Genomic DNA, 21,798 nt, shown 5'->3' with positions numbered 1-21,798 from the left:
TGAAGGAAGCGACTGATCTATTTTTTAGCAAACATTATTTGGTTAGAGTCATTGCAGTAATTCTTGACCCACGGTTCAAAATGGATGGTCTGCAACTTCGTTACAAAGAGATTTATGGCAGTGACGCTGACAGATACCTTGAGAAAGTGAACAAAGATTTTAGAGACGTTTATAATGAATATGCACCACCAGACTCCAGCAATTCAAAGTCATATGAAATGCTAGACGCCCTGGGAAGGCCTTCATCACCAAAATCAGAGCTCGATCGCTATTTCGATTTGCTTAAAGTTCCTAGAGATAAACAGTTTGACATACTAGCATGGTGGCGTAGCAATGCTCCGTCTTTTCCGACACTCGCAAGAATGGCTCGTGATTACTTAGCATTAGGAATAACTTCTGCTGATGACGCTGCCAAGCGTGCCTTGTTTGACCTGATCGATGACGTAGACTGTATTTATGGATTTCGTGAAATACCCGAGATAATAACGCCTTTGGTATGCTTAAAAGGAATTTTGAGTAGCGCTGAAAATTAGCGGTTATTTGTGTCTGCGTTTGCATTTGTACAACATTATTCCTGTTTATTTCATACATGCGGTAAATGTTCTTTACATAATATAGTTTGTAAAATATCTCATTATTGCATCTTTGCTTTTCAATTTTTTTGGCTCAATTCGACAGATTTTATCCCTTATAAATTTGGATAATTCAAATAAACCATATAAATAATTTTGAATTATTTAAACTATGAATGATTAACAAAAAAAAATAAAAGAAAATCATTTTAAAGACAGATACGTTTCCTACATACATGAAACTTGTAATTTAAATGGCTAACAATAAGCTGACTTTGTCTTTTCCTGTCGAACATTTCAATTTCTAAAGTCATTAAATTCGTCAATTATCTTCTTTTTAATAGTGTTAGTTTGCACAACTGACATATTTAATATTTTTTTTTTGGTTAGTTTTATTTATAATTAATAGAATTTAATCCAATTAGGAAGTAGGAGTGACTTTAAGCATGGCAAATTAGACAGCCATCTTATGTCTCATGGCTTCATTTTTTAGTATTTCCATAATAATACTTGAATTAATAATTTTTTTTAAGTTACATACATTTATACATATTCTATATTTAATAGAGAGTTATAATTATAATATTGTCTAACCAGTTCATTAATTATTTTTTTTTTAAGAAATCAGTAAATTCTTTATCTCTCCATTTAAAAAGAAAATTTAATTATTTAACAATGAAAAATACCTCGTGCTCTTCTCTCGGTTGAATGACTTCATTCTTTATCTCGCTGTTCCAAACGTGGCCCACGCAGAGTCATTTCCTGATTATTTTATTTCATTCTTCTGCTTCTGGCGTTGGGAAATGGGAATAGCCAGTTTTGTACTAATAAACTAGTCATTTCCCCTTAGCCTATTATTATTCTAAAATACTAATAAACTAGGGCTCCAATAAAAAAAAAATCGATTATTTACTAATTAATACATGAAACATGTTACCAGAGCCTCTCCAAATTTTCGAACTAATTACTTGTAAAAATAAGATATATATAAACTTGATTTTATATAGCTAGTAGATTATTACTTTTTTATAATTATTGAAATGATTAATTAATATTATCCATTAATATTAATATCCATTAATATTAATTAATATTATCCATTAATATACGTAATCTTTTTCTTAATTTTTTTCCCTTCTAGGAATTTCACACAAAAAGGCAAGAAAGCCGGGAAGTTTTCTGTGATTAATTTGTTGTTCCATCCCTAATATGAATGCTTTAATTCGAAAATTAATTAGTAGCTTTAAACATTTGAGCTAGCTAGGCTTAATGATGATTCGTGTTAATCATTAATCTAGTCGAGTGTAGCTGAAGATATTTTGATTACTGAGACTTAATGGAGCCAATCAGATTTCAAGTGTAAACTCAATTGCTTTACTCGTGTCCTAATTCAGGAGTTAGGGTCAAACCTCAAGACTCAAGTAGATTTCTCCTTTGGGACTTTACGGTTTTAGTGGAGGTCATGATGGATGATCATTAAATAGAATTTTTTAAAGGAAATTTGTTCAGTATAATGAAATCACATTATATTGTTATTATTACATTAAATCAAATTAACAGTTTAATATATACGTCTCATTATGTGATTCTAATTAATTTATATTTGAAGAATTATTAATTATCCACCTAAGTTTACAATATTCTCAAAAATAGTGTAAAAGTTTTTTTTTTTTTACTTTCTACTATGTTCGTAATTTGTATCAATTGTTCATCAAAATGTTAACACGTTAAAATATTTAACAGAATCTAAATAAAATGACTATTGCATCCTCGAATTCAAGGGTATTTTTGACTTTGTACTATTAATAATAAAGTAGAAAATTATTTACCTTATTAAGAAAATACCACAAAAAATTGAATTTATTTGTAATTTGTATCAACCATCCACCAAAACATTAAATAACCATTTCACCCTTAAATTTAAGGGTATTTTTTCACTTTACATCATAAATAATAAAATAAAATCAAAAGAATCAAAATCCAACAATTTTTTTGTTCAAATCCTTCATCACTTATATCCTCCATCACAAAATCCTTCAACCACCTGCCCAAGACTGGTCATTGAGGAGTCTTGTGGTTGCAGTTGTCAATGAGTTTGGCCAAAGCTACAGTGATAGTGGTGGTTGTGAGACTACTAATTAATTTTGATTGGGTATTTATGAAATCAAATCTAAGGATTGGATTGATTAAAAGTTCATGAGTTAGGATAATTTGTAGATTAAGTTTGATTATATAAATTTGTGAAGATAAATTGAGAAAATAAATTAGATTAATTTGTTTAATAAAGGAAGAAATTAGAATTTTAAGTCGATTTAATTGAATATTGGTATGTTGATCTAGTGGCTATTGATTATTGCAGGCGCGGATTCATAGTGTGACTTGGGGGGGGGGGGGGGGGGGGGGGGCTCAAGTGATGAAAAAAAATCATTTAATTTTAGTTAATTTTTCATTAAGATTTAAGGTCCCCGATAAACTATACTTAAGGCCCTTAGATATTTACGCTTTTCTCACATTCAAAATCTTTAAATACAAAATTAAAGAAGTTGGGCTTTGAAAACTTGAATATAGCCCATAAATATTAACAGTAATTTAACTTTTAAATGGCCCACAAACTTATTAATATTTTAAAGATATGTTGAAGTATGATAAATGTTTTAAATTTATATATTTATCATTGTTTGAAATTGTTTTCGTATTATTGTTGAATAAACCCTAAGCCAATGAATTTGTTGTCTACACATCTGGTTTATTCGATAAAAATATATAGATTTTTATTTTTATCATATCAAGAAAAAGGGCGGAAAAAAAAAAGAAAAAGAAAAAGCAAATGAAAGTAATTCCTCTGTGTGTTGCTTGACCGATGTGCTAGTCTTATCATCTTTAGGTTTGCACCGTGTGCGAGGGCATGATTGAAGGCTAGCTATCCTAATAAAAAAGTGGAGAATTTTTGGGTGATTTGTTTTTGGGTGTGATGGAAAGCATGTATTATTTATAAAATTGAGGGTGTTGACCTTTTGCAACAACAATCTATGTGAAGGCAGCCTGACTACTAGTGAGTTGTGGACTTTGCATCGTTCCATCTTTAATATTTGTTTATGCTTTAATCGGAAAAGTAATTTAGTAGCTTCATACATTTGAGCTAGCACATCTGTGAAACCTGGCAATGGCAATTGGGATTTCATGCACGAACGACAGAATAGACCTCGTCGTCGAATCAGATTGTGTTAAAGAAGTTCAGGAATCATATTCTTGATGTTAGAAGCACTGACCTTGTTAACAAGCCCGTTGATACTCTTACGGAGAGCATCCCATGTCAAACGCTGCTGATACTCCACGCTTCTTTCATCATCTTGCTGTAATTTGTAATGGCTAATCACAAGAGATAAGACAACACTTCGAGCTTAGATCAATCAAGATTGAGAAGAAATCAGAACAATGAACAAAGAAACAGAACTGGATTGCTAAGAACAAGCTACCATATTTGAAGGAAAAAATTCACACTCTTTCATTAATCAAGACTGAATACAAACAGATCACTTTTAATGAAGAGATTTCAAGATTCCCACAGAAAGAAGAATTATTCTGAATGGAGGAGAAGTGAGCGAGAAAGGGTTTATATATCAGGTGCTGCACTCTGAGAGAATTTTGGATCATATTGAGTAATGAATTGTAACTGTTTTATTGATTTAACAATGTACAACTTTGCTGTTTTAGTAGGCAAAGCTTACCTTACATTACCTGTATGTTACAGCTAAAAATTTTTAAACCCTTGAAAAAGATAATAATTATTGAAAAGGTCAATAATTTTTATAGTTTTACTTTACACCCCTAAGCTGCAGCCAAGTAATAGAACCGTTAGTCTTTTAATTTTTTTTAAAGTTCTCCATTTATATTTATAGCAAATTTAGTACTAAATTACTCAACTTTTTTTTTCTATTTTATTTAATTGAATCTCTAACTTATTTAATCTTATATCTAATGAGTATTTATTGATTATATTAATGGTCTCTTATTTTAATATATCATGATAATCAATATTGAAGCCTTTTATGAATTATTTAATTTTATTAAATTCTTTACTTAGTTGATCTCTTAACTTATTAATTTATTTTATATTTCCTTCATTGAAATTATTAATTTCTAATATTTTGTTTACCCTTTCTATATCATTTATAGATTAATTTGAGCTTTCTAATTTATTTAATAAATACAATGACATTTAATTTAATTGATTATTTCTCCACATACCACATGTTTGAATCATTGATCAGATCAAATGGTTGAAATCTTTCGTTAAAGGTTTTGGTAATTTATTCACTGTAACATCTTTTTAATAATTCATTAGATTTATAAGATATATATCACATATAATATCTCTTATAATTCAAGATACTAAATTTAGATTAAAAAATCTGTGTGACATCACTGATAGTATGTATTTAGGATGAAAAATAGATTGAATGTGTGTGTGTGTGTCTATGTGTTTGTTAGAAGAAAAATCTAGTCTATGTCTCAAGAGAGAAAATAAATTATAAATGTAGGTACAAAATTTATTCAGAATTTGTGATTTTTATGAATATAATAATAATAATTTAAATCTTTATAAAAATATAATAAAAACTTTATAAAGTTTTAAAAATAATTATAGAAGAGATGGATGAGAAAACCATTAATTAAAAAAAATTAATGAGGACTTATTTGAAAAAATAAGTAAATATATGATTAGAAATGAAATTTTTTATAAATAACAATTACACATGTACTTCGTTTTAGGTTAAAATTATTTTTATCCATTAGATTTAAGAAATATCAAAATCAATGACATATATTTATTGATTGTTTGTTACATCAAATGTAAGTTAAGCGCTGCCGTTTTAGTAATGAATTCTTACTCTGCACGTGTAGATTGCATCACTTTACTTGTGTAAGCATCTTCCTTGGTTAACAAGTAAACTCCAGCTGGCATCCCCACGTGAGTTGATCCAGGTTCAGCTTCATTCTCAACCTTAACACACACCAGCATCGCGCTTCTGGAAAATTTCCGGAAACCATATAACTACCTTTAACAACCCAGACCACGTCAGCAGAAATTTTATCTTTAAAATTTCTTTTGGGGGGGGGGGGGGGGGGGGGGGGGGGGGGGGGGGTTTGATAGTTTTTTTAACAGATATAAGCTTATCTAACGGGTAATGGACCTCTTTGATGGGATTAAAAGGAGGTTTGGTACAGCAATTAAACGATAGTATATGGGAACATATTTCATCCTTCCAATTAAGAATAGAAAAAAATCTAAAAAAAATTTGAAACTTTATTTTTAATTCAAGGTCTTAGATTGAGATGGGAGAGAGAAGTTTAGAAATTAGGAGATGAGAGATGGTTGTTAATTATAAAATTATTTTAGCCTTTTTTTTTAATTTCTGACGAATGAGTAATTCGATTGGAGATAGTCTGATAACTAATTAGCCTTTTTTACAGTGAGAGCTCGTAACGACAAATGTCGTGGGATCAGTTTGGCAAGTCTTCTATTTTTATTTTTTAAAAATTTTTCTATTTATATTGAAATTTTCTTAGGGATGGTAAAAATTTCCATGGGGACGGGTACCCTCGGAGATTTTTCCCATTCGGGGAGGGTACGGGGATAATTTTATACCAAATTTTTTATTCGGGGAGGGGACGGGGAAAATTTTTTACCCAATTTTTTATTCGGGGAGGGGACGGGGATGAGGTGGAATCCCCATCCCCTACCCATTTCTCCATTTTAATTTTTAATTTTATTTTTATTTTTAAAATTACTAATAAATAAATAAAAAAATTATAAATATTGTTAAAAATAATAAATGTCAAAATATTTATATTATTAAATGCTAATAGGTATCCTACATTAGCTCGAATTGCTAGAGATATTTTGGCACTTCCAATTACAACAGTTGCTTCTGAATCATCTTTTAGCACCGGTGGTAGAGTTGTGAGCCCATACCGTAACAAACTTCATCCAAGCACATTGGAGACCTTAATGTGCTGTCAAAGTTGGTTACGAGCTTACAATAGCAGTATGAGTTTATTTTACATTGTAATTATATTATACAGTTATTAATATTTGCATTTATAAGTTACTTTACTTATATCATTTTCATTATTTTAGGTTTGAAATATGAGGCTATCTCTCAATTTGCCACATTTCTCGAGGAAGAATAGGAGGAGCAGGACGAGCAGGAGGTAAATAGTTTTATTAAAAATATTAATTAAGTATCTACATTTATTTCATTTATTTTATTGCCGATATAAAAATAAATTTTTTTTTATTGTAGGATTATGAAGATTGAGTCATTGACAAAGATAATTATTTTAATAATTTATATTTTGAATGTGACTTTGTAATGGATTAATATTAATGTAAGATATATTTTGAACTTTATTTTTATCTGAATTTTTTATTTTAATATGATTAATTTAAAATCGAAAATAAAAAAATGTATTAGACTATTAGTTATTTGGGGACCGGGGACCCTCGGAGATCCCCTGTTATTATTCGGGGAGTGGATGAGGATTCTTTCAAGCAATTCTGACGGGAACGGGGAGGGGACGGGGACATACGCAAATATCGGGGATGGGTATGGGGAGATTGGTCCCCTCCCCTCCCCTCCCCATTGCCATCCCTAATTTTTCTACAATATATAGAGGTATAACTTTGATAGTTTTAAATAAACTTTCAATAAAATTATGAAAAATTCCCATGTAATGATAGGGCTATAAATTATTTGTATAAATTAAAATGACATAAAGATATATGTTGGTTTAGAAAAAATTAATGAAAATAATTATACAAATCATGTCATGTTATTATTTAATTAATAATTTATGTCATTAGGCATTGTCTGCACCCTTACTTTTTTTTTTTTTTTTATTTTAACATCGGTGGCGTGGCAAGACACTCCATATTATCGGTTGTTGGCACTTGGCAGGGGTGGCTTGTGACTACCTAGTATCATCTATTTCTCTTGGTGCTTTCCACAATATTTGTAACTTTAAATTTAATGAAGGGGTAAAAATTTGTTTAGTCTCTATATTTTGAAGTTAGTATCCGTTTAATTCTTATATTTTTAAAAATAGCTTAAATCATCTTTACTATTAAATTATTGACATTTTTATCATTATCTTTTGTTCCTTTAACTTATTTTTACAATATTGTCCTATTATAATAATTTTTTAGATATTATTAAAAAGAAAAAAAAATAAACTAATCAGTTTAACACCAAAAAATAAAAGAAAACAAAAAATATATATTAATTTTTGGTTAATTTATGGGGCTGAGACATTTGTTGCACTTAACATAAAATTTATGTTGATCCGCATTTAGTAAAATGAGTTGGAACTGCTTTGAAGTTTCTCGAACATTTTAATCCCTTTAGCTGCTTTTACCAAATAATCAACTAACCAACTTAAAATTCAATAAACAACCCAATAACTCTGATTAAAGTCAGTATTATAGAAATATGATTTACCAAATCAAACTCAGGTGGTCAGATTATAATCAAAAAAATTTTGTTAAAGCACTGCAAAATAATCCATTTAATGTGAAGTATTGGTGTTTAACGATTAAATCCAATGGAATTGAATCAAGTCTTAAGCACCCAAATAATGATTTATTAATTGAGGCACAGTGAGTAGAAATTGGTCCCTTTTGCCGACTGCCTACTTGACGCTGATTTTTTAATGCGTTATAAGTACTCCGAAGATTACGCCAGGGATGGGATACAGTCCTTAAAGGGGTGTGCTCGATATGTGCATAACAAGTCAACATTAGATGATCGAATTCAGTTGGACAGAGCCGTAAAAGAAGCGATTTCCTGGCTCAGGTTTGATCCTTCTTCCTTGGCTTTTCTTGGGTACTTAGAGGCTGCAGTGGGCTTGAAAGAAGTATTTTCAGTGCTGGAGCAATTCGATTCTGTTTTTAGGTCAATTAATTTTAACTAAACAAAAATGGGATGAGGTAACTGCCACGTTCGAGCATTTGAAATTCTTGAAGGATGTTACTGACAGCTTCCCGTGGAAAACACGTGATATTCCAATAATTGTAGATCTTCCTTACGCGCATAAGCTATTAAAGGATCGATCCAGCCACCGCATTGAAGATTGTTTTTTTTGCCAAAAAGTGATGAAGGAAGCTATTGATATATGTTTTAGCAAACATTATTCGGCTAGAGTCATTGCAGTAATTCTTGACCCACGGTTCAAAATGGATGGTCTGCAACTTCACTACAAAGAGGTTTGTGGCAGTGATGCTGATAGATACCTTGAGAGAATTAATAAAAGATTTTAGAGACGTTTATGACAAATATGCAGCCATCGACTCCAGCAATTCAAAGTCATATGAAATGCTAGACGCCATGGGGAGGCCTTCATCACCAAAATCAGAGCTTGATCGCTATTTCGATTTGTTTAAAGTTCCTAGAGATAAACAGTTGGACCTACTAGCTTGGTGGCGTAGCAATGCTCCATCTTTTCCGACCCTCGCAAGAATGGCTCGTGATTACTTAGCATTAGGAATACCTTCTGCTGATGACGCTGCCACGGGTGCCTTGGCTGCCCTGAGGGATTACTTAAATCTTTCTTTTTTTGTTTATTGTTTACCCGCGATAAAAACGCCTTTGGTATGCTTAGAAGGATTTTTGGGTAGCGCTGAAAATTAGCTTGCATTTGTACAACATTATTCTTATTTATATTATATATAGAATAAGTGTTCTTTACATCTTATAATTTGTAAAATATCTCATTAATACATCTTTACTTCTCGATTTGACAGATTTTGTAACATATGTGCTTTCCGCGTGGATTTATTTATTAAAAAAAAAAGTGGAAAGAAGAAGGCGGTTACAGACGAAATAAAAGGATGCTTAGCAATTTTTTTAAAGGGTAGGCGTGTTCACACGCGAGGGAGAGGAAAGTGTCAAACCCGACCGGAATAAGCCGGACCAAACCCACGAACCCGGACCGGACATATCTCCAATTTCCGGCCATCTCATCGGCAGTGGAGGGTAGTAAACGAAAGCTCTTGAGCCGGCCTTCACTTCTGTGCCGTCATCGTCGCGAAAACCCGACCGGAACGGCGCCGTTTGTTGCACAAAAGGTCGCGGCCAAATCCCCTCACCACCGTCGATTCCGCCGGAATTAGACCACGCCGCGTCCTCAGTTTTGTTCCCCATGACTCCCTCTTCAATTTCCGACCATCCACAGCCACCGGAGAAGCCGATTTGCCGTCCATCAGTCATTGGAAGATTCAGGGCAATCGAGCCTGATTCCGGCTCCATTGCCATAACTAAGGGTGCGTTTGAGATTGAGGTGCCGTAGCTTTTAAGCTACAGCTGCTGTAAAAAAAAAATTGTAATTATGAAATAAAAATTAATAATATATAGTAAATATAAAATTTAAATAATAATTTTGATAAAATTATTAAATATATAATAAATTTTATATTATACAAGTAAAAAATCATAACAATATAGCTTAAAAATTACAACAGTTAGTGTTTACTAAACACTTTAGTGCTGTAGCTACAGCTGTCCAACCTCAATCCCAAACGTACCCTAAAATTCAATAAACAACCCAATAACTCTGATTAAAGTCAGTATTATAAAAATAAGATTTTACTAAATCAACCTCAGATGCCCGGATTGTAATCAAACAAATTTTGTTAAAGCACTGCAATTTGTTAAAGCACTGGAAAATAATTCATTGGGTAATTTTTAAAGACCTCTCCTGAGGTTTAACGTATTAACAGTCTAAGAGAATGTATGACCGTAATTACACAAACCTCCCTTGGCGTTAGTATAACATTTCGTATATCTTTAGTATTTGTGGGTAAATTTGTAATTTTAAAACAAACTTGAAAAAATGAAAATTAAACAAAACCCAACATCTGACTTTTGCTCACTGATACACATCAATACCCAGTGGTTATTAGCTTCAATTTCTCTTTCATGAACTTTATCATGAAAAAATGAAAAATAAACAAAACCCAGGATATGAGTTTTGCTCACTGATACACATCAATACCCAGTGACTATTAGCTTCAATTTCTCTTTCATGAACTTCATCATTTTCTTTTTCATTGGAACCAATTAACCAAACAACAACCATTCTCCAGCACCAAACGCTTTAACGAAGTTGTTGTAACCAATAAACGATCTTGCAAATGGCCCGGCGAACCATGACGGTAGTGAACCACCACTAGTTCCTCCCTGTACTACCAGAAATCCACCTCTTGTCCTGTCTTCCCGCCAGCCAACTCAATCAAGTTTGTCACATTCCATAATTGAAAACAAAAATCTAACCGATCCACCACCAACTTCATCTTTGTCGCCTCTAACCACCGCCACTCTCCGCCATGCTTCCTCAAAACAGATTTCAACCTATGTACCTTCTTCTCGCCAGCCATCTCATAATAAAAGTTTCAGCGCTTAAAACCAAAATATGAAAAACCAACCCCAAAAGCCCATCCAAATCTAGGCGATCAGGGTGCTTTCCCACCATTGCCAAACTCCCCTCAACAACTTCATCGACTGCTAATCCCACATCAACAGAAACCATGCAATCTGTTCATTTCACCACCTTCACCACATTTTAAAGCAATATTGGCAGCTTTATTCAAGTTTTGATATATTATTTATTAATTATTATGCAATGTCAATTCTTTCTACAATTAATGGGAATCTTGGTCTTTCTATATGTTTTGTGATGTTGGCGACAATATTCGTCATCCTTATTTGGTGACAAGGGTATTTTGAAAATTTTAGCAGTCCACTAACAGTCAACGTTACAAAATACTAACGCTAAGGGAGGTTTGTGTAATTACAGTCATACATTCTTTCAGATTGTTAATACTTCAAACCTCAGGGGAGGTCCCTAAAAATTACCTATAATCCATTTGATGTGAAGTATTGGTGTTCAGCAATTAAATCCAATAGAACTGAATTAAGTGTTAATCACCCAAATAATGATTTGTTAATTGATTCACAGTGATTAGTAAATGTGTAAAGGTGAAGATTAAGCAGTTTTCTCACAACCCTTAATTAGACCATGCAATTTAATTAATTTTGTTGTGACTATTATCTGTTTACGCACAGTATTCAAAGAACTAATCAAGACAGTTAGATTGCCAGTTTGCCGCTTCCCCGTACAAATCATTACAACAAGATAATTATAATAAATTCATATTATTTTATAAAATTATAAATTAACAATAAGTTTGAACAACTAATTAAATAAATTATTCTCATTATATTTTTTTTCCTTTTTTGCCTTAAGTGTTTTAATAATCTTTGACCATTTAAGGTTATTTTAAGATGAATTTAATTTGACTATTTTACCTTTATAATATAAAAAGACTAAATTACTCCCAAAAAAATGTATTACAACAACTAATTATTTAGGCATTTAATTTTATATTTTATAATTTAATATGTTTTAAACAAAATTTATAAATGTTCAATTCCTCACATGTTATAAGTATGTATTGTTAGCTTAGATGAATATTAATAATCATACTTTGTTGTACTTATACATCATTTAGATACAATAAATTTTGTATAAAAAATTATTGAAGTTATGAGAAATTTTCAGGTATTTTGGTACTTTTATCTTATGAAGTAAAATAGTCATATTAAATTTATGTTTAAACAATCTTAGTGTCTGCTTTATATGACTTATTTAATGGTTACAAGTGCTTATTTAATACCATAAATTCTTATTATAATTTTTGTTACTGTTTAGTTGTTTTTCTAATAGAGATTTTGAAGCTTAAATAAGCTATTTTATCTCTACTACCAAAAACTCAAATTTTAGGCTTTTGGGAGTAGGGGTTAAAAAGTTTTTTTTAAATGTTAAAATATCTAAAATATACTCTATTTATTTAACAATCTTATTTATTCTTTTCATAATATAACTTTTAAAAATTTACCTATTAAAATAATTTCATAAATTTTAATAAAAATTCTTATTGACAACCAAACAACTAAACTTCTTTTAGTAAAAACTCTATTTATAAAAGCTCTAATAACAAAAACTATACTTAAATAAGGTCTAATTGAAAAGTTGTACCAAACGGAGCCTTAGTGTAATATAAAAAAATAATTAAAAAAAAAGAAAGAAGATGAATTTAACTGGTTAATTCTTCAAATTTCTTCTTTATTTTAATTTTTTAAAAATAATGGGAAGTTTGTTGTAATAATTTTTTGAAAATGAGATCAACTTATAAAACTTGTCGCGGGGTCACCCCATACCCTCCCGATGTAAAAGAAAAAATGAGTTAAATATAAGACAAAAGTAGAAACCCTCTGTTCTTAGTTCTTACATTGAGCTCAGTTGAAACTGAGCTTGAATACCCAAATTCTTATTAAATATTAATTTTTAAATTAAAAAAAGGTTTAATAAGTAAAACATGAAAACTCAAAGTTTGAATTTTTCTCACATCTTAAATAAATAAATAAATATTTAAAAGACAGGTTGCCATCTGCCACAGCGCCCCTTTTTTTTTTAATAAATAAGCAAAAACAAAAACACTTTTTGATCAAGTTGGAGTTCGTTTGGGCCAAATTTTAATGGAATTTTTAGATAGACCAGAATAAACAATAGCAGAAAGGCCAAGTTCGAATATATTTGGGCCTGAGGAATAATAGTTTTGGGCTCAAGTTGAGAATGTAGTCAAACTATTAATTTCGGCCTAATTAATTAAAGAGTTGGACTATTGGCACATCTCTAATATTATTTTTAAACCTCTTTTCTCTACATATCTTTTTTAATTTTTAAAATAACCCTCATTTGTAGTACTTTTTTAATAAACCCCTACATCGATACTTTAAAAAAAAAATTATTAGGCGCTCTGTCTCGCCCTTCTCATATTCCAAACCACTTTCAATCTTTTCTTTATTATAACATTCATGAATTTATAATTTTGATCTCTATCTATCTTTGTTTTTCTTAGTAGGTAATAAATAACCTTAGTATATAAATAAAGACATGTGTGGGAATCTTTAAAAAAAAATGGTCTAAGTAAACAAACTTCACAAAATTATATTTCCTACAAAAACTTTGTTTATATTTAGATCAAATTCTTATTCTATAACAATTTATTTTTAAATTTTTTTTATAGATTTAATGAGTTTATAATGGAGAAAAAAAAAGAAAATATAGGGGGTTTAATTAGATAAGTTTTATTTATAATATAATTTAAATACAAAGGGTAAATTTGTAAACAAAAAATAAGAGGGGTTTCATGAGATATATAGAGGGGTGCCAGTAGCGTCACTCTTAATCAAATGGATCTTTTAATTTCCATGTGGAATTTCAAATTATTCGAATAGAATAGATTTTTAATCCAATGATGCGCCTATGGTCGATGGAAGAGAAAACTTGTGATTGAATCAAATTAAGAAAAAAAATTATACACATAACAAGAATTACATAAATCATGTGATGTTTATTCAATTAATAATTTTATGTCTTTATATATTTATCCTTTATTTTAAATTAAATTAAAAAAATTAACTAAAGTACTGATTACTTAGAATTAAAAAGAAAAAAGGATACAAAGAAAAGGTGAGCAAAAAAATCACTAAAGTCAAAGTTGCTACACGAAGAAATTGCAAGGACAGAACAAGTGACCCCACACGAAGACTTTTATAATATACATACACATTGAGAGCTCCCGAGATAGAATAGAACCAGCTCTCTGATTGAAGAGATAGAGGTTGAAAATTGGAAGGAGAAAGAGAATTAATAAAGCCGGATCTGCAACTCTTATTCAATTTTATCAGCAATTAAGTATTTTCAAGTAAGCATTTTGTATTAATTTTTGTATCATTTTATCATATCTTTATTTGTTTTATTATTAATATCATTATTATTGAGATATAAACACACACTTTGGTTTACTTAATTGAAACAAAAAAAAAGAGTGAATTTGATATGATAACTGGTATATTTATCTGTTTGTTTTGCAGGCCGTGAATTCAAGTTTTAAATTGGTAACTGCTACTGGCCATGGAGGTGCGTTTGTCTTACTCTCTCCAGATTTTTTTTTTCAAAAAAAAGTAATTCTAAAAATAAAAGTAAGTAAACAGAGAATGCTTAATTGAATCTAAATCTGTAATTTCAGCTTATATTCTATTTTCTCTTATTCCTTGATTTATTTATCTGTTGGTGTGCAAAAATTAATAGCTTAGCATGGTGAGAAAATTTGAGAACAAGTTTTCTTCTTTTCTTTCAAATCTAAATCAGATTTTTGCTCTGTTTTCTATTCTCCGATCAAATAATAAATTCGAGTTTTGAGCAGTGGATTGGATTGCAAGATTTTTGCTTACGGGGCAGTCTCTTCGTCCGAATTTATCGGTTGGATCAGTTGCTAAATTTAGATTTTCACAAAACTTTGCTCAGAAATATGATAATAATATTTCATATATTCAATTTCATTTAGAGAACACGTCTTTGGCATACAACTGTTTCAAAATTATCCAATTAGTTGTATGTATCTTTGACAAATCACAAATTAATTTTTTTTAATATTGTTATACAGGACTGTTACTAGTATTACATCAAATGTTAAAATTAATATTTACTAATAGATTATACAACCAGAACCTTTATCGTGACATGTACTTTTCCGTAGTGCGGCTCGGATTCTTTAAACACTAATATTTTATGGATACTATTACTGATATTACATCAGATATTATAATTAATATTTATAAACAGATTATACAACTGAGACCTTCGTCGTGGCATGTACTCTTTTGAAGTACGGCCCAAATTCTTTAAACCCTCTCTAATATTTTAGGAGTATTAATATCAGATATTATAATTAATATTTATAAACAGATTATACAACTGAGACCTTCGTCGTGGCATGTACTCTTTTGAAGTGCGGCTCAAATTCTTTAAACCCTCTCTAATATTTGAGGAGTATCCACTCCACTTATATTTCATAAGGAATAAATTGACTCTACTCAATTATTTGATAATCGAGAGAGGACTGAAACTAACCCCTATAATGTTTTTATGGAACTCGAACTCTTACTCTCAACATTGTAAGTGTAAGAGTTATTCCACTGGGCCAAAAACCTATTGGTTTATCACAAATTGAAATCTTAAGTATTGATCTTTTGTTTTACCTCTGTATTAGATAATTAAATTGGTAAGCTTAATTGATTAATTAAAGTTAAGTTGAAGAGGCTGAGCATGCAATCAAACCTTATCTTAATGTAGGGAGATCCAAATGTAGGAAGCTCATCATCATCAGCTATTAAGAAAAGAAAAAGGGCTTCAGAGGTTTGGGATGAGATGAGAAAGTACATAGACGCAGATGGAAAAGTCAAGGCTGAATGCAAACATTGTAAGAAGACGTTTGACGGTTCAAGCAAGAAAGGAACCACACACCTCAAAAATCATTTAGAGAGATGCCCAGCTAACCCTAGGAGAAAAAGTGGATCTGAAGGTCGTGATAGGGATGATCAACATCAACCACTGGCCCCATCAATCAAAACAAAAGAGTTAGCCCGTCTTATTAAAGAAACATCTGTCAGTGGTCTGATCAGACACTTGTCCAAAATGGAAGGCGATACTAGTTATGATGAAAGGGAGGATTTGGATCCATGGGTGTTAAACTCAAGGAAGGACGAAATACTCCAACTCTACCAAGAAGAGAAGGAAAAACTTCGCCAGTTTCTTAATAACCTCTCTTGTCGTTTCACTTTACAACTTGTTAGATCTTTTCGGTTTGGAGGATATTTGTTGGTAGTATGCTATATTGATGATTGTTGGGTACCGCAGAGCCAGATTATTAGCTTTTGGGAACATCCTTCTTGTGATGTCGAGGATTCAATGGAAGCTGTGAAACAATCATGTTTGGATTGGAAGATCGACACGAAGATATGCTTTCTACTTCTTTCTTGTCAAATTGATCCAGCAGATGATTGGGATAACCAAATTGGAAAGATAGAAAGTTGGTTTAGTCAACGCCGTTCGCTTCCTTTTGCCGGCTGCCTGCCTAGCGCTCTTCATTTATTGAATTATGTTGATGGTATATTGCGTTCCAAAGATTACTTGAGGGATGAGATACAGTCCTTAGAGGAGTGTGCTTATTATGTGGATAACAAGTCAAGATCAGATAAACAAATTCAGTTGGACGGCGCCGTAGAAAAAGCGATTTCCGAGCTCAAAGAGAGTCCTTTTACCCGGGGTGGTTTTTTTGAGTACTTCGAGGCTGCAGTGGGCGTGAAAGAAGTATTTTCAGCGCTGGAGCAATTCGATTCCGATTTTAGGTCAATTAATTTAACTAAACAAAAATGGCATGAGGTAACTGCCGCGTTCGAACATTTGAAATTCTTGAATGATGTTACTGACTGCTTCCTGTGGGAAACACTTGATATTCCAATAGTTGTAGATCTTCCATACGTGCATAAGATATTAACGGATCGATGCAACCACCCCATTGAAGATTGTCTTTTTTGCCAAGAAGTGATGAAGGAAGCGATTGATCTATTTTTTAGCAAACAATATTTGGTTAGAGCTATCGAATTCATTCTTGACCCACGGTTCAAAATGGATGGTCTGCAACTTCATTACAAAGAGATTTACGGCAGTGATGCTGATAGACACCTTGAGAAAATTAATAAAGATTTTAGAGACGTTTATGACGAATATGCAGCCACTGACTCCAGCAATTCGAAGTCATATGAAATGCTAGACGCCATGGGGAGGCCTTCATCACCAAAATCAGAGCTTGATCGCTATTTCGATATGCTTAAAGTTCCTCGAGATGAAGACTTCGACATACTAGCATGGTGGCGTCGCAATGCTCCATCTTTTCCTACCCTCGCAAGAATGGCTCTTGATTACTTAGCAATAGAAATGCCTTCTGCTCCTAACGTGGGTATCTCGTTTCCCCTGATGTTTGACATGTACAAAATTATTTCTAATTTTGGATTCAGTGGCTTACCCGAGATAATAACGCCTTTGGTTATGCTTAAAAGCATTTTGGACGGCGCTGCAAATTAGCGGTTAGCGGTTATTTGTGAATGCATTTGAATTTGTACAACATATTATTCCTATTTATATTGTAGATGTGGTAAATGTTCTTTACATCATATAGTTTGTAAAATATCTCATTAACACATCTTTGCTTTTCAATTTTTTTGGCTCAATTTGACAGATTTTATCCCTGATAAGTTCGGATAATTCAAATAAAGGATATAAATCATTTTGAATTATTTAAATTATGAATGATTAACAAAAAAAAAATCATTTTAAAGACAGATATGTTTCCTGTATACATGAAACTTGTAATTTAAAAGGCTAACAATAAGCTGACTTTGTCTTTTCCCTGCGAAGGCATCAAATTCATCAATTATCTTCTTCTTTATAGTGTTAGTTTTGCACAACTGACATATTTATTACTTTTTTTTGGGTTAGTTTTATTTATAATAATAGAATTTAATCCAATTAGAAAGTAGGAGCATCTTTAAGCGTTGGCAAACTAGACACCACCTTGTGTCTCATATCATTGGAAGACTTCATTTTTTAGTATTTTCATAGTAATACTTGAATTAATAAATTTTTTTAAAACATACGGTTCGAAAGTATTAATTATCCTACAATAAAAGCACTCTCATACAAATTCTATATTTAATAATCTTAATGTTAGAGGGCTATAATTGTAATATATATAGTCTAACCAGTTCATCAATTATTATTTTTTTAAGAAATCAGTAAATTCTTTATCTCTCCACTTAAAAATAAAATTTAATTATTTAACAATTGAAAAATACTTTGCGCTCTTCTCTCGGTTGAATGACTTCTTCCCATTTCCCCTGTGTTCCAAACGCGGCACTGACTTCCCACCCAGAGTCATTTCCTAATTAGCTTATTTCATTCTTCTGCTTCTGGCCTTTGGGAGTAGCTAGCTTTGTGCTAATAAACTAGTCATTTCCCCTTAGCCTATTATTATTCTAAAATACCAATAAATTAGGGTCCAATTTAAAAAAAAATCGTTTATTTACTAATTAATACAATACTGATTCTTACCTAAGCTAAAGTTTCGGGATCAAACTATATCCGAAACATGTTACCAGAGCCTCTCCAAATTTTTTAATCCATTCCTTGTAAAAATAAGATATATATAAACTTGGTTTTACTAGCTGGTAGATTTTATTTTTCATAATTATTGAAATGATTAATTAATATTATCCATTAATATACGGAATCTTCTTTTTTTTTTTTTTACTATTTTCTCTTCTAGGAATTTCACACAAAAAAAAAAACAAGAAAGTGGGGAAGTTTTCTGTGATTAATTTGTTGTTCCATCCCTAATATGAATACTTTAATTCGAAAATTAATTAGTCCCTTTATACATTGTATTTGAGCTAGCTGAGCTTAACGATGATTCGTGTTAAACATTAATCTAGAGGGAGTGTGGCTGGCGGTATTTTGATTACTGAAACTCAATGAAGCCAACCAGATTTCAAGTGTAAACTCAATTGCTTTACTCTTGTCCTAATTCAGGTGTTAGGTTGAAACCTCAAGTAGATTTCTTCTTTGGGACCCTACAGTTTTAGTAGAGGTCATGATGTTGATCATTAAATAATTTTTTTTTTTTTAAGGACAATTGTTCCGTATAATGAAATCACATTATATTATTATTATTACATTAAATTAAATTAACAGTTTAATGTCTACGTATCATTATGTGATTCTCTTATAATTAATTTAGTTTTGGAAGATTATTAGTTATCCACCTAAGTTTACGCTATTATTAAAAACAGTATAGAAGTTTATATTTGTTTGATTTTTTTTGATTTTTTTCACTAAGTTTGTGATTTCTATTAACTGTCCATCAAAACATTAACAAGTTAAAATATTTTACAGAATCTAAGTAAAATGACTGTTGCATCCTTAAATTCAAAGGTATTTTTGACTTTGTACCATAAATAATAAAGTAGAAAATTATCGGTCATTCGTCTTAAGCCTACTCCATTAACAAAATATCACAAAAAGTTTGAATTTATTTATAATTTGTATCAACCATCCACCAAACCATTAACACTATTAGAATATTTAACAAGTTTTGAGTAAAATAACAATTTCACTCTTGAATTTAAAGGCATTTTTTACTTTACAGAAATAATAAAATTAAATTAAATGAACCAAAGCCCCCCAAACTTTTTGTTCAAATCATTCAACACTGATATCCTCCATCACAAAATCCTTCAAGCATCTGCTGAAGACCAGCTATTGAGGATTCTATTTTGAAATTTGATGGATTCCATCACAAAATCCTTCAAGCATCACAACACTGATATTCAAGCATCACAAAATCCTTATTTTGAAATTTTGATCTTAATCGTACGTATCAAGATCGACGACAGAAGCAAACATATTTGTGAAGAAAGGAAATGATAGTAGAGCCAGCTGTTAGAGCACAGAACCTTTTGATGAGCTCGAAGTTTTCTTCACTGAAATTGCAGACGCCCAAGCTGCAAACTTAAGCTTCTCAGAGTATGGGACTGTAGCGACCAAGACAAACGTAATGGCAGCAACAATGACAGCAACTTTCTCCAGCACCTTGGATGCAAAGATAAGCTTGTGGACAATAAGTTTTGAAACAAAGAGGGAAAGAAAGGTGAGTGAATGAAGGAGAAAGTTCCGATTGAACTTAAGCAAACAATTTAGCAAATCCAAGCGCTGATGTAAGGCAAAATGGCATGATCACATTCTGCAATTCGAGGGCTTTAGTGGCTTCGTCCATTGTGGGTTAATTAAGTGAAAATGTGTTGTTCGTTACTGCAGTTTCCTCCTATTTCAAAAATGCTTGATGAGCATATATATATATGCTGTTGTTATTAACAGACAGATTTTGTGGGGTCGGATTTTTCTAAGTTCCGAGTTTAGAAAAACTTTCGTCCCCGGTAGATGTATATTTATTTTAAATTTTAATTAACTTATTAGTTAGCGTATGGAATAAGATAATGTTATCTATCAATTTTGACTATTTGGGACAAAACGTTTCAGATTCTAGTTTCGCTTTGATTTCTCGAGATGTATGTGACCCATTAAAAGAAAAATGATGATTCGATGGATTTTGTCTAAAGGAAAGAATATTTTAAGCTCTTAACCTTTATGCTTTTGGATTCGATCACCATGTTCGAATTGACGTCGTTTGTGCCCCTGGACTTAAGTACTGCTCCTTATTAATTTACTACTTTTCAAGCATATGTATGAATATTATTATGAATAAATTTAGGCTCTGTCTAATACAATTTTTTAAATAAAATTTATTTAAATAAAGTTTTTGTTAGTAAATCTTCTAGAAATAGTGTTTCGGTTTCTTTTAAGTCTACTCATCCATAGAGAACAAAAAGAAAAGAAAAGAAAATGAAAAAAAATGAAAATGATAAATAAGAACCCCATCGATCTTCGAAGGCTCTGTTTATATTTACAAAGTATATTGAGTGCTCATAACGTTACATGCTTTAGAACCAATTTTTTTTTCTTGGTACTATGCTTTAGTATCAATTTAGTAAGTCTTTTATGTTATTTTAATTTTTCAATTTTAGTTGAATTTGTCTAAATTATTTGAGTAGCATTTCGATTAGTCTAATCTCTTGCACAATATAGATATATAGAGATACAAGTTTACAGTCACTTTCAATGGAATCATTTCATAATTAATTCTTAAATAATGATAGAATCACAAATTATTTATATAAATTAATATAATGTAAAAATTTTGAATAAAAAATTGAATTAATAGAAGGACTCGCCTATCGTGCAACAGTGGCACCATGCCACTGCTTTTGTCTTTTTTGTGTAAAATTTCATGAAGCCCTTTCATTTATTCTTATTTGAATTTTGCTTCACAAATATTAAGTTCATTTCTCCCAAACCCGTGAATCCTTCAACGGCCCTTCAACGGCAAATCGGCTCCTCCGGTGGCTGTGGTTGGTCAGAAAAGACAGAGGGAACTGTGGAGAACAAAACTCAAGTGGTGGCGTCACCGGAAACTGGAGAAACAGTGGCGAATTGAAGCGGGGATTCTGTGACTTTTCACGGCTTCGATCGGCAGCTTTCCGAATGCTTTACAGCGACAAGGATGGCATGGAGATGACCGGCGTCATACGAGCTTCCGATCGGTACCAACCTTGGCCGGTGGAGTTGCCGGAAACGGAAATAAAATCCG

The 21,798-nt window shown here is 31.4% G+C and overlaps 1 protein-coding gene across 3 annotated transcripts in view; it reads left to right on the top strand.

Moving 5' to 3' along the window:
- Positions 1 to 21,798, top strand: part of LOC127901107 (zinc finger BED domain-containing protein RICESLEEPER 2-like) — a 58,605-nt gene that overhangs the window by 1,988 nt on the left and 34,819 nt on the right. The window contains exons 1-3 of one of the 3 annotated variants that reach the window (XM_052437278.1): positions 14,240 to 14,400; positions 14,570 to 14,615; positions 15,831 to 17,755. The exons of 1 other annotated variant lie outside the window; for it this stretch is intronic. In XM_052437278.1, coding sequence (XP_052293238.1) covers positions 14,610 to 14,615; positions 15,831 to 17,621 — 1,797 coding nt within the window. In that variant the 5' untranslated portion in view covers positions 14,240 to 14,400; positions 14,570 to 14,609 and the 3' untranslated portion in view covers positions 17,622 to 17,755. Of the gene's footprint in view, positions 1 to 14,239; positions 14,401 to 14,569; positions 14,616 to 15,830; positions 17,756 to 21,798 lie in introns of those variants that run through there. One more of the 3 variants, XM_052437279.1, reaches the window with a different exon arrangement.

Source organism: Citrus sinensis, chromosome 3, assembly GCF_022201045.2.
Source record: "Citrus sinensis cultivar Valencia sweet orange chromosome 3, DVS_A1.0, whole genome shotgun sequence".
Lineage (NCBI taxonomy): Eukaryota > Viridiplantae > Streptophyta > Magnoliopsida > Sapindales > Rutaceae > Citrus > Citrus sinensis.
Note: the sequence above shows the minus strand (reverse complement) of the source record. Positions and strands in the feature narration are given on the sequence as shown.